Source organism: Sinohyriopsis cumingii, chromosome 19, assembly GCF_028554795.1.
Source record: "Sinohyriopsis cumingii isolate HCF-2022 chromosome 19, ASM2855479v2, whole genome shotgun sequence".
NCBI lineage: Eukaryota > Metazoa > Mollusca > Bivalvia > Unionida > Unionidae > Sinohyriopsis > Sinohyriopsis cumingii.
In genome coordinates, this window is record NC_142979.1 from 58,326,457 (window position 1) to 58,342,682 (window position 16,226).

General features: G+C 35.8%; 1 protein-coding gene and 1 long non-coding RNA gene across 2 annotated transcripts in view; both read left to right on the top strand.

Moving 5' to 3' along the window:
- Positions 1–1,975, top strand: part of LOC149775767 (DNA excision repair protein ERCC-6-like) — a 175,223-nt gene extending 173,248 nt beyond the window's left edge. Inside the window, exon 22 of the mRNA XM_089943693.1 lies at positions 1,385–1,975. Coding sequence (XP_089799819.1) covers positions 1,385–1,517 — 133 coding nt within the window. The 3' untranslated portion in view covers positions 1,518–1,975. The remainder of the gene's footprint in view (positions 1–1,384) is intronic.
- Positions 1,976–3,605: 1,630 nt separating this feature from the next.
- Positions 3,606–11,827, top strand: LOC149775768 (uncharacterized). The gene is made up of 2 exons (XR_016416495.1): positions 3,606–6,197; positions 6,230–11,827. It is a non-coding gene; the product is annotated as an uncharacterized LOC149775768 (long non-coding RNA).
- Positions 11,828–16,226: the final 4,399 nt, after the last annotated feature.

Sequence of the window (16,226 nt, forward strand, 5' to 3'; positions counted from 1 at the left end):
TAAACACCATTACGGGAACCAGACTCATAAAAAGAACCAAAAAGCAGTGACGTAATACAAAGATTTTTTGCGACACGTGATGGTTGTTCAAACCAGTTGGAACGATCTTTCATATAATGGATATTTTGAAGGGGAAAAAAATGTTATTTAAACAGAATAACGAACAACTTAATTAGAAAAAGCGCATTTTTAAAAATTATTATCGCCGTGCACCCCCACCCTCCACCCCCCATGGTTTTCTCGATGTCAAAGCGATTTTTTAAATTTTTGGAGGTCCCTCGGTAACTCGTGCCTTGCTTATAGTGCGGTCTATGTTTGTGGACCCCATTGTGTGTGAGTTATCGCGGGATAGGTGTGTGTGTGTGTATATATATATATATATATATATATATATATATATATATATATATATATATATATATATATATATATATATATATATGAAGCACCTCCTACATGTAACATATTTGACACGCTGAATTAAACATTCAGATTAGTTCTCATTATTATTCGTTATGTTAATCTTGTTAATTGTCTAATAACCTATGCTTTTCACAATGATTTTAACCATGAAATAGACTGATTGAAAGACAATAATAAACACATTCTGGTGTTTGCACAGTTTATTTCTGATGGTAAATCCTTACCACCTGTACTGGACAGAGGCATTTATTATTGCTATATTACCTGTAAAGCCCCCCAAGTGATTGCATAGACTTAGATCTTTTGGTGCATCAAGGGATGATGACAGATCAGTGCTCATCCTGATCTGCAAGGTGATAGCATAGAATCAGATCTGTGGTGCATCATGGAATGGGAGCAGATCAGTGTTTATTCTACTTGTTCAAGTGTTTGATTTCGCAGTAATAGAATAGAATCAGATCTGGTGGTGGTGCATCATGGAATGGCAGCATATCAGGTTATATTATGTTTAAGGTAAAATCATAGACCTTGATCTGGTGGTACATCATGGGATGGCAGCACCTTGGTTTTTTTCTGTTTAAGATAATATAGACCTAGATCTGTTGGTGCATAATGGGATGGTGGCAGATTATGGTTGATTCTTCTTGTTTTACTATATAATTTGGAGAGAATAGCATAGACCTTATCTGATGATGCATTTTGGGATGGCAGCAGATCCGGGTCGATTCTGCTTGTTTTACTGCACAAGTTCAATACAATAGCATAGACCTAGATCTGGTGATGCATCTTGGTATGGCATCCGATCAGGGTTTTACTTGTTTTACTGCATGTTTCAAGAGAATATTACAGATTCATGTCTGCTTGTATGATATGCAATGGCAGATTTTGGTCTGTGCCGTCACAAGCTCATTGAATATGGGTAGATATGGTGTTTGTGTGACAGATGAAATTTTTATTTCAGAAATTTATACAGCCAGAAAAAGTATGAAGAGGCCTTCATCAACTTGTGCCAAGCACTGGAGATTTATGCCGACCCGGAGCTACAACAGGGTGTCCTTCGGCTTCAAAAGAAATTGAAGAAAATGGCATCATAATTTGAATTATTACGGCTACCTCATTGAAATACTTTTCAGTCTATGATTTAATGAGATGTATCTTCATTCAGCTGATGTTTTTTGTAAATTATATTCCTGTCTAAAGTTTGTATTGATTTGCTGACTTCTGGCCTTGCCTATGCAAGATGAAGCATGTTTCATCATTGCAAACAATGTTAAAGTTTTTTATGTTATAATTTTTTTATATTCATATATCTTCAACACCAGTTGCTGTATTTAACTGAATCTTTGGGATCATGTTACTATTGATCTATGATAATATGGAAGGATTTCCTGTTTTTCTCACCTACTTATGCATTGTAGTCAGCGATGTTAAAATTTTGTGGTAAGCATTATGGTTAATGATGTTAAAGTTTTGTATGACATCATGACAATTACAAAAGGTACGAGGTGAGAAGGAAATGAAGAAAGATCTCAATACGTTAATAAAAATATTTGAAAGGTATCCTTAACCGCTTTTGCAAAGTTCTACGTTGGTTTCTTAAAACATTTTATGTTTATTTCTACACAAGACTGATGTTTCTTTGATTACCCAATCTTTTTTCAAATAGCTTAAGTTAAAGTATAGCTAGTTGTTTGTTCTGTTTGACTATAGGTTTTGCATTCATACACTATAATCAATACCTTTGAGTACTGTATCTTGTTTACTGAACTTTGCAGCAGTATGTTGCAGAGGCAGTTGTGGGCATTAAAATGCTCCACTAGGTATGCACCACACCTACCTTGCTTGCATATGTTGCCAATGTACAGACTGGTGTCCGGTGTCTTTGGTCAGATGATATATGGGACCCTGCAGAAAGTAGATGAATTTAAAAGGGGAAGAGGCTGGAGTCTGCCTCAAGCACAGGTCAGGAGTTTGCTATGGTAGTATAAAGGAGGTTCTGCTTCTCCCTGTACAATGTAACCTCAGGTCTCTCTGGCTAGATAGACTGTACTCCTGGCCACTTAAGCCTTCCACTTGTATGAAAGGACATCGCAAGTGAAATTCTAAACAAGAGCTGGGATCACTTTACAGTGAAGATTCTGGAAGTATTGGAACTTAAGGCTAGGTTGCTTGTTACAATAAACTCCTATGTTGGTCTTTTTATTTTTGGGAGCCTCCTTCCGTCTTCTGATTGAGGAATATCTCTCCAAAGTCCTACCAGTTCATTTTAAGCTGCTCTAGTCTCATCACCTCCATGAATCTGAGGACCTGAAGGACCAAGAATACTTGTACCTCACACCTGGCCTGTTGAAACTGGCCAGAGTGTGTCCACCCTGGTTCTTCAGCGAAGTTCTGCGAAAGAATATAGCCCAGTCAAGGAAGCTGCCCCTATTTGCCATCCTCTTGCCCATCTGAAGCTTGACATCACTGGAAAGGCCCAAGGAAGTAGTTTGCATACCACTCACCCTTTGCTAAGGAGGAGGTGGGTAGCAGCCCTTTGACTTATTCCCTCTCCTGCCATGGATCTCTGTTTCAAGGATTCCCATGGGTGAGTGACTAGCCCTCATTCCATCGACCTGGTGAAGCATAATAGACTATTGCTGGATCCTTGCTATATTGAATGATTCTTGCTTCAGTTCCAGTAATGTCCTCCTCTGGCATTTACTTGTATTCTTTTTGACCAGTCAAATCTAGTATGCTTAAAGGAAGAGGTGCACACATTTCAACATAAGAGTGCAGGGTGTTGGACAATATATGGCCTTATACTCCCATATTTTCCTGGAATTCATCAAGACCAGAAAGTTTCAACTGATTCTTAATCATTCTACCTTCAACAAGTTACTTCAGGAGGACCATTTAAGATGGAGTCTACATCATCAGTCAGGGATACCATAACGACCAGCATCTGGGCAGTTTCTGTCAACCATCACAATGTGTACATTCCCATCCCTATTTTTTCTCCTTAGCAGAAGTACTGTCTGGTTTTATCAGAACTGGGAGGTTTTCCAATTTCATTTATGAGATTGATGGATAGAGCTTATTACCACAAAAATTGTTGTACCGTGTTATTTCTGAATGTACTGCAACACGTACCATGGTACATTGCAATAATATTAATGACTTACAATTCAGTGTTTTGGGACAGGGACCTGACATCTTTTTGTTGATTTCCATCTGACAAAAGCTGGAAAAAATGTCTTGCTCATACATGTCAAAATAACACCATATTATATCTATGATATTAAGTGGAATAAATATGATTTATTTTGTGATAAAAGAAAATATCTCATCTCAAAAGAAAATCACAGTCACCCCCCACTAAATGGTTAATACCTTATAGTATATGAATTTAATTGTTGTATAAGCTGTAATCTGATAGATGTAACTAAAGTAGGATTGTTGCTATAACTAAAGTGGGATTATAGCTATAACTAAGTGGGAATATAGCTATAACTAAAGTGGGATTATAGCTATAACTAAAGTGGGAATATAGCTGTAACTAAATTCTGATTATAGCTATAACTAAAGTGGGATTATAGCTATAACAAAAGTGGGATTATAGCTGTAACTAAAGTGGGATTATAGCTGTAGGATTATAGCTGTAACTAAAGTGGGATTATAGCTGTAACTAAAGTGGGATTATAGCTAATATGATGAAGGACATCATGCTGACATTAGAGAACCTATTGATAAAAGTATTAAGTGTTGATATCAAGCCTATAGTTTTCTGCCTACACTATTGATAAAAGTATTAAGTGTTGATATCAAGCCTACAGTTTTCTGCCTACACTATTGATAAAAGTATTAAGTGTTGATATCAAGCCTATAGTTTTCTGCCTACACTATTGATAAAAGTATTAAGTGTTGATATCAAGCCTATAGTTTTCTGCCTACACTATTGATAAAAGTATTAAGTGTTGATACTCAAGCCTACAGTTTTCTGCCTACACTATTGATAAAAGTATTAAGTGTTGATATCAAGCCTATAGTTTTCTGCCTACACTATTGATAAAAGTATTAAGTGTTGATACTCAAGCCTACAGTTTTCTGCCTACACTATTGATAAAAGTATTAAGTGTTGATACTCAAGCCTACAATTTTCTACCTACACTGTTGATAAAAGTATTAAGTGTTGATATTCAAGCCTACAGTTTTCTGCCTACACTATTGATAAAAGTATTAAGTGTTGATATTCAAGCCTACAGTTTTCTGCCTACACTATTGATAAAAGTATTAAGTGTTGATACGCAAGCCTTCGGTTTTCTACCTACGCTATTGATAAAAGTATGAAGTGTTAATACTCAAGCCTACAATTTTCTATCTACACTGTTTTCATAATCTGTTGGGAAACTGAGTGGGATGCCAACACCCAGGTAAGATATTTATCAGAGGACCAATAAACATAAAATACACTTACTTAAGAAAGGAGTAACTATTTAGTGGACTTGAGAAATTTCATAGAGTTCAGATAGAAAACAAGTTAACTTCTGAAAATGATAATATGATTCAGCCTTATAAAGTAAATAACTAAAACATGACACATGTTTTAGATTTTTTATTGTTTTTTTCTTTTTTTTTCAATCTGAATATTTTCCAAGAGTTGGATTTGGCCCAAATATATTTCACAACATTCCATTTGGCAAAGTGTAGGCATACATAACTAATGTGAAATGTTATTGTAGGAGCAGTAATATAATTATGTATGTAATATACACCATTAATGTGTGACCATTTTATAAAAATAGTTATTTTTTTAAAAATTATTGTGTTGTGAATAATAAAAACATGCTGTTAATATAAACAAACAATCTATAAGTCATAACAAGATTCCACAGGAATTTCCAGACTTTACTGTCAGTGTACCTATACAGTGAAAAGGTACCGTGGTACATACCACCAGAAAAAATAATATGGTATACTGGTAATACTGCACACATCTAGTGATGGGAATAGTTGGTATCAACCAGAGGTCACTGGGGTTCCCTGTCTTCCAGAGTTTTGACAACTGGTTGAGCCACAATGGCCTTTTAGAGTAACTTATAGTGATCATTCCTGGTACTGGTAGTGAGCCAGCAGGAACTCATTCCAAACCTAGAGAAATTGGAGCTAGTTCTGTGAGGATTTTGTATATATGGGGATGAATTCCTCACCAACATTAGATTGGTTCATTTCCCTCAACAAAATTGTAATTTTTCAGGCACTGCAAGCCAAGACTTGATTGTCAGTTGGCTTAGATTTATCCCTACAGGTGTCATTGAGCCTAGTTCCCCTAGGAAGACTGCACTTGACCCCCTCCCACATTTCCTCCTGACAAAATGGAAACTACACAAGGATCCCCTGACAGCTCATATTTTACCAGGATCCAATTTTCACTGCCACTTTAGCTGGTGGGCAAATTGGGACCACTTTATAGCCTAATGCACATACCTGATCCCCAATATAATCTTTTCACAGACACATCAGATTTGGGTGGGGTGCACACTTGGAGCCAGGAGGTCTCCTTCAGGTTTCATGATCCTCTACCCTCCAGATAAACAATTGTGAAAATCTTTGCATTACAAGGTTCATGAAAGAGTTCTGTGCAGGTCTTCTCAGACAACACATTGGTGGTAGGATACCTGAGGTGACAAGGAGGCATGTGGATTTTTGGATTTTTTTTTATTGTGCAGCTTCAGAAGGGCTTATCATCTGGGTTCATTATATTCCAGCCAAGAATATTCTGGCACTCAGGACAGGTCATCTGAAGCAGACGGCACATACGAGAGAGGTAATCTGAAGCAGACGGCACATACGGGAGAGGTAAACCAAAGCCAAGTCAATGTTCAAAATGGAGGGAAGACCCTAAGCAGAGCTGTTCACAACAAGACTGAACAGGTACTTGTTTGTCTTCATAGTCCCAGATCAGAGGCCTGGGCAGTGGAAGATTTCAATCTGGGATGGGATTGTCTGTTTGTTTATGCCTTACCACCATTTGGAATGATTCTGTCTGTGCTCCACAAAGTCATCTTCACTACTCATCTCATTCTGTTTGGCCTGACTCAGACCATCTATCTGCCAGTATAAAATTTTGAGCAAGGCTGCCAATTTCCTCATTCAGACCAGGAGATGCTTTATGTCTAAGATGTAAGATACAAAGTGGAGAACCTTTTGGAATTAGATTTTTTCTTATTTTGTTCTTTAGGTCTTGTGTGCTGACACACTGCGACCTAATATATTGAAGTACACTTGGTATGATATGCTTGGGTAGTGTCTATAGTACAATAGTTTGTGGCAGCCCTTCAGTTATAGCAATGTCCTGGAGATAAGCTTTCACACTTCTTGTCCTTTATGACAACATTTGTAAAAATGTAATGACCAGATTAATAGATGGAATAATTTTGGGTACTTTATAAATAACATCTAACATGTGTTGTTTGCAATAGATCATTTGACAGTTTTATCACAAATATCTGGCATATACAGTGATTTTAGGGTGTCTCAACTCTGTGTGTGTGTGTCTCTCTCTCTCTCTCTCTCTCTCTCTCTATATATATATATATGTTACTGATATGCACAAAATATGCTGTGTAAAAGTGTCTTGCTCACAGAAAATTACTAGGAAAGTAGTTTTCAATGGAAATCTCTTAACTTATTTTCATACCACTGAATTGGTACAATGAGTATAGTATTTTCAAGACGCACACATTATCCAATGTATTTCCTTTGACATTATGCCTTATGTTCATCCATATGATCTGGATAACATTTATGTCACCTGGCTGTAAGGGTAAATGAATTTATGATATGGCCTTTGTTCATTATGAATCAACTGGTATTTGTCAACCACAGACATCTTTAAGAGACTTGTCAGAGAGCATACTGACATAAAGGCCTTTAAAATGATGCTGATCTGTCATCAGATATGGCCACCATTAAAAAATAATAGAAAAACCAATGCAAATATGGCCACCATTGAAAATAATAGAAAAACCAATGCAAATATGGCCATCATTAAAAATAATAGAAAAACCAATGCAAATTTGGCCACCATTTAAAATAATAGAAAAACCAATGTAAATATGGCCACCATTAAAAATAATAGAAAAACCAATGCATTACTTAATCAAAACTGCTGAACAGAATTTGGCAAAAATTGACAGAAAGTATGCTGGTATGAAGACCGTACAAATATGTACCCAATAAATGCCAATCCACCTTCAAATTTGGCTGCCAGTATTAGAAATAGGAAAATCTTTAAATGACATCACCAAAATCACTGAATATAAATTGGCGGAACTTGTTTGAAAGCATTGTATAATGAAAACCTTTCAAATTGTTTTAAATGATGATGATCCACCTTCAAATATGGCAGTTATTAGTAAAAAATTAAAAAAGCTTTAATGACTTCTTCTCCAAAAACTGCTGAATAAAATTTGACAGAAAGCATAAAAGATTCCAGTCAATTTTAAACATGGCAACTAATACTAAAAATGTAAAAACATTTTTGTTGTTATTTTCACTTTATGTTCAAAAGTCAAATACTGAGACAACTGCATGGACTGAGGATTTTAAGTTTATGGAATGAAAAATGGAAAGATGGCTCATAATTGTTTATAAATCGAGACCATTGGGTTTTCTAGGTTGGAATAAAACATGCATTTTTGTATTATTTCAGTCAATGGTTGGTCTCATTTATTATCTATCTCTGTTTATAGGGGAGGCCCCGAGTGGTCTAAAACGCTCTCCATTACGGATCACTGCCATCTCACCTCTGTCTGCGCCGGTTCGAGTCTCGTATTCAGCCAATGTGGGTATGTGAGAAAGCTTGCCAGTAGCTTCTCGTGGGGCGGTGGTTCTTTCCTGGGTTTTCCCGGGTTCTTCCTCCACCATTAATACTGGCCACCATGTATAGCCTATCGTGTGCTGAAAAATGGCGTTAAACCCCACAACAACAACAACAACTGTTTATAGGAATATGGAAAATGGTTTATCACAGATAAATGACCAGATAATAGTAGAAAATGTATAGTAATGGAAGCTCTTGTTTACTGAATTCATTTTTTTCCCATTTTATATGCTTATCAACTGAATTTTGTTAGCAATCAAAAAAAAATGTTAAAGTGTCTGCATGTGTGTGTGTGCTATTACATGTTTTTGAGCATGCATGAGGAAGAGCGGTTTGGAAATTGCCATTCCACACATTGGATAAATTAATGCAGTGGGTGTACTAGCAGAAAGAAAAGGCTAATCCAGAGTTAAGCATTTGGTATACCCAGTCTAGTTCTTTGGACAAATCATAGTTACAAAATATACATTCCTTTGAGATCCACACCGATAGTATGCCTAGTGATGTATTCCAGGTCAACAAAGTCTACAATAAAATGACATCATTACATCAGATCAAGTCTGAGCTATTGCAGTTATGAACAAAACTTCTGGATTTGTTGAACTTAAGTTGAAATTTCAAATTTTATCATTTCACACCAAAACTCAATGTATTTCCTCCTCATTGGTGAAAAAAAAATCCATTGCCCAGATGTCTGGGACATGATTTCATACTTCCTGCCAGTACTTGTTCTCGTGGTAATGCCTGGCTTGGCAAGCGAATGTTTTTCCATTCTAGCATGTGACTAATACTTTGAAGTGAACCAATACTGTGTCATTTATTTGAACTGCAAACTGCAAACTTGATTATCAGTAATCTGTTGGGGGGGAAAATGCGATATACATTGGTAGTTATCAGTAATGGGGGGTATGTGATGTGCATCGGTAATTATTCCTCTGCTGTTTAATCCCTCCCCATGTGCTGTATCTGTCCCATAATAAAGTACACTGCTCTCTCTTGATAAGTCATGCCTGGATAACTGGTAAACCAGCTTAAAACATATGGCTAGACATGGATCCCATTTTTTTGTCTAAAAAATAACAAAAGAATTGGCCCATAATTATTGAACTTAAAGTAAATCATGATCATAACTGGTAAATGAAACTTTGATTGAAAATGGCAGTCAGTGCCTGGAAATTTCAATCAGGATCATTAAATTTACACATTTAATAAAATATATTTTGTTAAAAAAATTTTAAAAGAAATTCTCAGTACACTTAATAACCATATTCAACAATATTTGAATCCATGAAAATATCAGTATTGTCTGATAAGGGCAGCACTTTAAGAAATAAATACCAGCTGAATAAGTTTTGTAAAGTGAAATTCATGTTTTAGTGCTTTCTCTTAATTTAGTTTCAGTGTAATATGCCATCCTGTTTTCAAATGCAGAACATTTAAATCAACCGTCCACTTTCCCATGCAAGAATCAATGATGCAATACTGTTTCCGCAGGTGCACATGTGAACATGTACAAACATCTTGAAGTAATATTTTTAATGATCGTTCAGACTGTCAGTTACTTTGAAAATAGAGGTAATTTATTCAGATTTTCTTCTCTCTTGTTAACTTTCTCATTTAGGTCCAAAAACAAAGATGACAGTATAAGCAAGGTTGCAAGTTACCAAGTAACCTTGGACAAATTAAGAAAGGGGTGCCATCCTAGCTGGACATTGACAATGAGAAGACATGGGGAGGGAGTGGACTTTTTTTATGGTTTAAAATTTATTTTATAATGGTGTTGGGAATACTAGAGTAGCATTATCATTAATTGGGTAATTAGCCAAAGAAAAGCCAGTGGAATCTCACCTTCCAACAGCTTTGAACAATTTAATGGATTGGCAGTCAGAATTACAAAGATCGAATCAGATTACAACTATCTTTATGGTCTATAAATAATGGTGACAGCACATTGGTAAATAAATAAAAAGATGTTGTATTATTGAAAAAGCTACATAGTTTAGTTTATATTACAATTTGATGACATTGAGTTCATTGTTGGAAAGTAGCCCTCTGTTGTAGTCAGGAATATCTTAATTTTGTTTTGTATCTTTCAATGTCTTTGTCAGCATGCACAAATGCATTGTTTTTTATCGTGTGCAGGCTCTGGGCCAGTGGACAGGGTGGCTTGGCAAGTTATAAAAAGATTTTTTTAGCCCTGTGCTATTGCTTTAAAATCTCAAAATAATACACTTAGTAGCTCTAGGGCATATCAGATAACTGTTAACTTGAAACAGAATTATACATTGTAACAAGGTTTTGGTGAGCAATGTACAGTCTCTTTCCTTGCATTCAGTTCATTGTGATATGAGGTCAGTTTATTTGAGCATCCGTCATTATGGAAAAATAGATTTAAAATGATTGTTGTTCTTATTGTATTAATTTGGTAATGCATTTTGAATATTATGTAGTTGAAAATTGTAAAACTATCCATTGACAGTAATATTTAGTGCACTGAATGCATAATGTTTCTTTTTAGTTACTGTAAAAAAAAAGAAACCCAGCATACATTTGTCTCCCAACTTATTTTACAGCTGAAATGTACACCTATAAAGAGACAAGTCAGTTTGCACACCCATTAAGAAGGTTGTTTTTGTAGTCAAGTCATTGTGCACACACATTTATAAAGACACTAGAGATGTTTATGTAGACACGTCAGTTTGCACACCCATTTATAAAGACACTGTTTAGTTGTTTTCATAGTTAAGTCCGTTTTTACATCTGTCAGTAAAGACACCATATAGTTGGTTTTTTTAGTGTCAAGTCAGTTTGTACAACTTAAGATGGACACTGTTTTTTTTCAAACAATCGAGTCAATTTGCACTGTCAAGACACTAGTTATTTTCATGCAGTCAAGTCAGTTTGCAGACCCATCTGTAAAAACACTATAGTTGTTTTGATATAATAAAGTTAGTTTCTACATCCTTCAGTAAAGACACTATAGAGTTGTTTTCATACAATCAAGTTAGTAAGCATACCCAGCTGCAAAGACACTAGTTGTTTTCAAATAAATGCTGAATCAAATACTTCCTTTCACATAAATAGAGAAATGAATCAGATTGAAATTAATTAAGAATGGAATTCTTTCAGTTTTATTTTTTTGGCCATTTGCATTTATTCACATTTGGAAATTTTCTTTTTACAATTCAAAAAGGTGTTTTATGTTTCAGTTCATTTTCCATGTGGTAAAATCAAATCAGTACAAAGTACTGGCAGACATTTTTTATTTTATTTTGTAGATGTCTGGTCTGACTTTCAAATGTTCAATTTTTACTTTAACAAAGATGTATTTGATTGAAATCACAGCTGTAAGAACAGTTTTAGGATTCACTTAATTTCCTCCAGTCCATCTTAATGCAAATGAAAAGTATTAAGCATGTGTTTCAGTATTAAACATGTGCAATTAGTATACAAGTGACTATTAATAATTGTTATTCAGATGTGTACGACATTTATAAAAACACTATATAACTGAGAGAAAATTAAATACATTTAATATTGTGCTTTTAGTTTGTTTATTGTTTTAATTACTGGTGTACTTTGAAGGTACATGTATTATTTATTATGTAGTGCTGAATCAAACTTCAGCACATTTATTTTCCCTATTTATACTTTGATGGTATTATTCCATAGTTCTGAAACCAACCGCTGTTGCTGCGTTTTCCAACGAATGCATTCCCTTATCATATTAACATTAGGAGTATAAACCCAACTATTTACTGAATTCAGCCCTTCCAAAGATGAAAATTCATCATTCTGTCAATAAAACTAGACAAAGGACAATAACTCCTGCTTATTACCTCCCTTTGCCATCTACAGGTGGTGCTAGGAACTGGACAAATATAATTCATTTAGCCTCCCTATTTCCAGTTGGATTTTGTGTTACATTAATCCATCTATTGATGACTACATTACTTTCTGACTTATTAAATCTTATTCCACATGGGGTATACTTTACTTTTTAAATTTTGACCATATGGTTCTCAAAGCTACATTGTAATAGAATTACATATGCGTAGTTCATGTTTGTGCACACTATTTAACCCTAGCACACAGCAAGTGCCTCTTAAATTGTTTTCTTTTTCTTTCTTCATTCTTTGGTCATTTCAGCCGTTGAGAATATAAGATCCATGCATCACCAAGTGACATTGTCAGCTACATGCAGCATATGTGCTATTTGGTCAGACACTGCATGGTCAATAGTACTAAGGAAAAGTTAAAAAAAAAACAAGGAGCAACTTGAAAGTCAGAGTCGGAGAGTACTAATGTATTAAGTATCCCCCAGCATAACAGATGTCTCACATTGTTAACGTCATTAATTATTACTGTAGTAATATTATTTTTCTTTCTTTATTCCTTTGTCATTTCAGAACATAACAATGATGACAAAGTGTAGATTGGTACAACAAATGATGACAGAATTGATTAGTTCTGGACAACCTTTTCCCATCCTTCCATCTTCTGAGTTCCAACACTATGAGGGAATAATTTCCACCCAGTGGGTGCAAGTACACCCTCCTGTCTGAGCATGGCCTCAGGGCCTGTAAGTCTGGTTGCATGGCAATTAGCATTTAACTGAATGAGCAGTACATCTAGCTACACCTTAGTTTTATGATGACCATACCTTCCATCCCACAATCCATAATGTTCAGGGACCGTATGACTTCCATGGCATACCATACCATGCCTCATCAAGCAGAGCCATGGAATGTTGAATTTGTCAGTGATCTTACTGATTGATTTGTTCATTTATCTATCATTACCACTTCACCTGTAATACTGCCTTCTACACTACTGGCCATGTGACTGATACTGAGAGATTTTGATTTTGACAAGCTGTCCATACCAATCTGAAAACTACATGCTACAGATGTGGCTAGCCATTTACTCATGGCTTTCTCTTTAGAATGGTACCATGACAGCCTTAGAGAAGATGGCCATGTCTTGTCTATACCTCTGGGTATGCATTATATGGATGCAGATCTTGAACATGGCCAGGATGACCCACACAACAAGTCTGGGGATAGCAAATATGTTGTGTTGGTGAACTTAGAATGTGTCACCACCCCTCTTCTACACCTTCATAAAGGGTCAAGGCCACAGTTGATATTGGTGATAAGGAAGTCAACCCCTCTTTGTGTCTTCTACTGTACCTGGGAGAAATCAAAGAAAATTGCTGAGAGTTTTTCTGCAAAAATCAGTGATTCAGGCAATTTCATACCCATTTTATGAGACTCAAATACCAGCATCCTTGATATCTTACTCTATTAGAACTCCTTCCAATGCCTTTTCTACAGATCTCCCATTTCACATTGTTAGACAAAAACTACGTCACAGTCAGTATGACTTAGCCTACTTATTATAAGAGGGATAAGGGAGTTATGTGTGCCAATTCGAAGATTGTTTACAACACTGTGGCCATGTCTTCATTGTTGGAGCTGGCAATTTTCTGGCTGGAGGACAATGCTGGCATTTACCCTGTCTGGGAGTCTACGGCTAGAATTTACAAAGAGATTAACTGGGCAGTCCAACATGCAACGACAAAAGCTTTGATGGCTTCTGCTAGCTTGGATCTTGTGTGATGGGACACATACTTTTGCTTTGCATCGTTCAAGCCTCATCATGCACTAGTTCTGGGAACCACTCTCTTCAGATCACCTCTACTGTACAGTGGCAAGATAGAGGAAGTACAGAAATAGGCATCCTGAGAAATGCCCATCCATCATTCTACACAACAATCACATAAATCATCTCCCAATCTCTCTCAAAAATGCGATGATGGGAGATGAGGTGATGCGGGATCATTGGTTTCTCAACCAAAGAAATGGCCACAATCCTAGCCCTTTGAACAGAAACAGTCATCTGATGTGGGTAGAAAGCAAGTTTCGCTTCCTTCAAGCCTCCACTCTCTTGCCATTGACTTGTGTTCCTGGCTACCTGCAGACAACTACCTAGTTTTTGCCATACTCTCATTTTTCAAACAATATTGAATTGTCTTCCCACAAGACTAGTGAGCAATCCAAATCGTATCCGAGGAACTTCAAATCTCAGTCTGATAGATGCATATTTTCATGTTCTCATCAATCCATCCTTGTGGAAATTCCTATGGTTTGCATACCAAGGGACTAGCAGTGGATGGAGTTGAACTCCTCAACTAATATGAATTGTAGTCTTGTCCACCTATCAAAAAATTGTTCTTTTTCTCTTGCAAATTTAACTTGGGTCTATTCAGTCACTTTTTTTACAGTTCCTAACTCTTTGTCGATATGCTTCAGGTACCAAGTCATAACCCTTGAAGATACATTCTTTAACCACATTAAGATGATCACTTTCTTATACTGACAGTGAAGTATAGACTTCAAAAACTTTGCCAGTAAATACACTTTGTAATAATAAAGTCCAATGCTCTCTTGGCCCTTTAAAATTTTCAGTAATTTTTTTGAAAATGAGGAAAATATTTATCTAATTTTTTTTTCTTTAAAATGGGTAATAACTTAACATTTCTGGGAACTGAACTTGTGCGTAAAAGGCTGGGGGAGTGGTTTTCACTTGCCAGCTCAAAATCTTTTAATCTAAATTGAAATTCCCTTCCTTTTCTCTTTTCCTCTGCATCTGTATTTCTCTGTCTTTTTTCTCTTTGCATTTGCATTTGCCTATCTTGTCTTTCCTCTTTCTGAAATTGCATTTATTTCTCTAATTCCTCTTTCTGGAACTGCATTCTCCCTCTTTCTTCTTTCACCTTTCTCCAATAGCATTTCTCTTTTTTCTCTTTCTGCAGCTGAATCTTTTTTAACTCCTTTTTTCATCAGGTTTTTAATTTTAATTCTATTTCTTTCATGTCAGAGCCAGATAGTCTTACTAATCAAACTCAAAGCACTTTTATCCCAAAAAATTATTTTCCACCAAATATGTGTATTGGAGCAAAATATTATTTATTTCCTGCTTTGATGAAGAAGCCTTTGCCTCAGAAAGATCATACTACCTGGCAAACTGGAGCAATTCATCACTTTTTTAAGACTCGACCCCTTTCTGGGTAGGATTTAAAATAAAGTTCTCCATATTTTATGACAATCTGAAAGATTGAATGATGACAAGTCCATGCTTGATAAGACCATGATGACAAGTCCATGCTCAATGATAAGACTGATGATAAGCCCATGAAGACAAGTCCATGCTTGATGATAAGACCATGATGATGAGTCCATGCTTGATGATAGGACCATGGTGACAAGCCCATGCTTGATCATAAGTATATGCTTGTTGACAGGCCCATGTGTGATGTAAACGAATTTAGAAAGAATTTTTTAAAAATTTTAATTATTCTTATTCAAAATAAAGACTTTGACACAATATATTACATATTTAGTTCACAAATAATGTCTTTGGTATGACTCAGCCAGGGTTTGAACCTGTGACCTCCCACATCCAGTCATCCATGTACAGACTATATTTCTCATGGCTGGTGCATCTAGTCATCCAGGTACAGACTATATTTCTCATGGCTGGTGTATCCAGTCCTCCAGGTACACACTATTTCTCATGGCTGCATAATCCGATATAAGTATGCCAGATCCTGCACAAATACATCTCGGGGTGGATAGAAAAACTGGAACAAAGTCAATCACCAGAATGGAATGCAGTGACTTGGAATTCTTTACATGAAAAGTTGTTTGCTCTCAATATTATTTCTTTTATTAGATTGTATAATCATAGCTATAAATATTTATAGGGAAATTCGTATTAAATATATTTAATATTATTTATTATTTCTTCAGTAAACAGATGTATTACTCATAAATCAGGGCATCTTATTAGAGCACTACAAAAAAGCAGCAGGGAGGGTTAACAGACCAATTTTGGAGCAAGTTTTTTTTTAAAATAAAGCTTCATATGAAAAAAA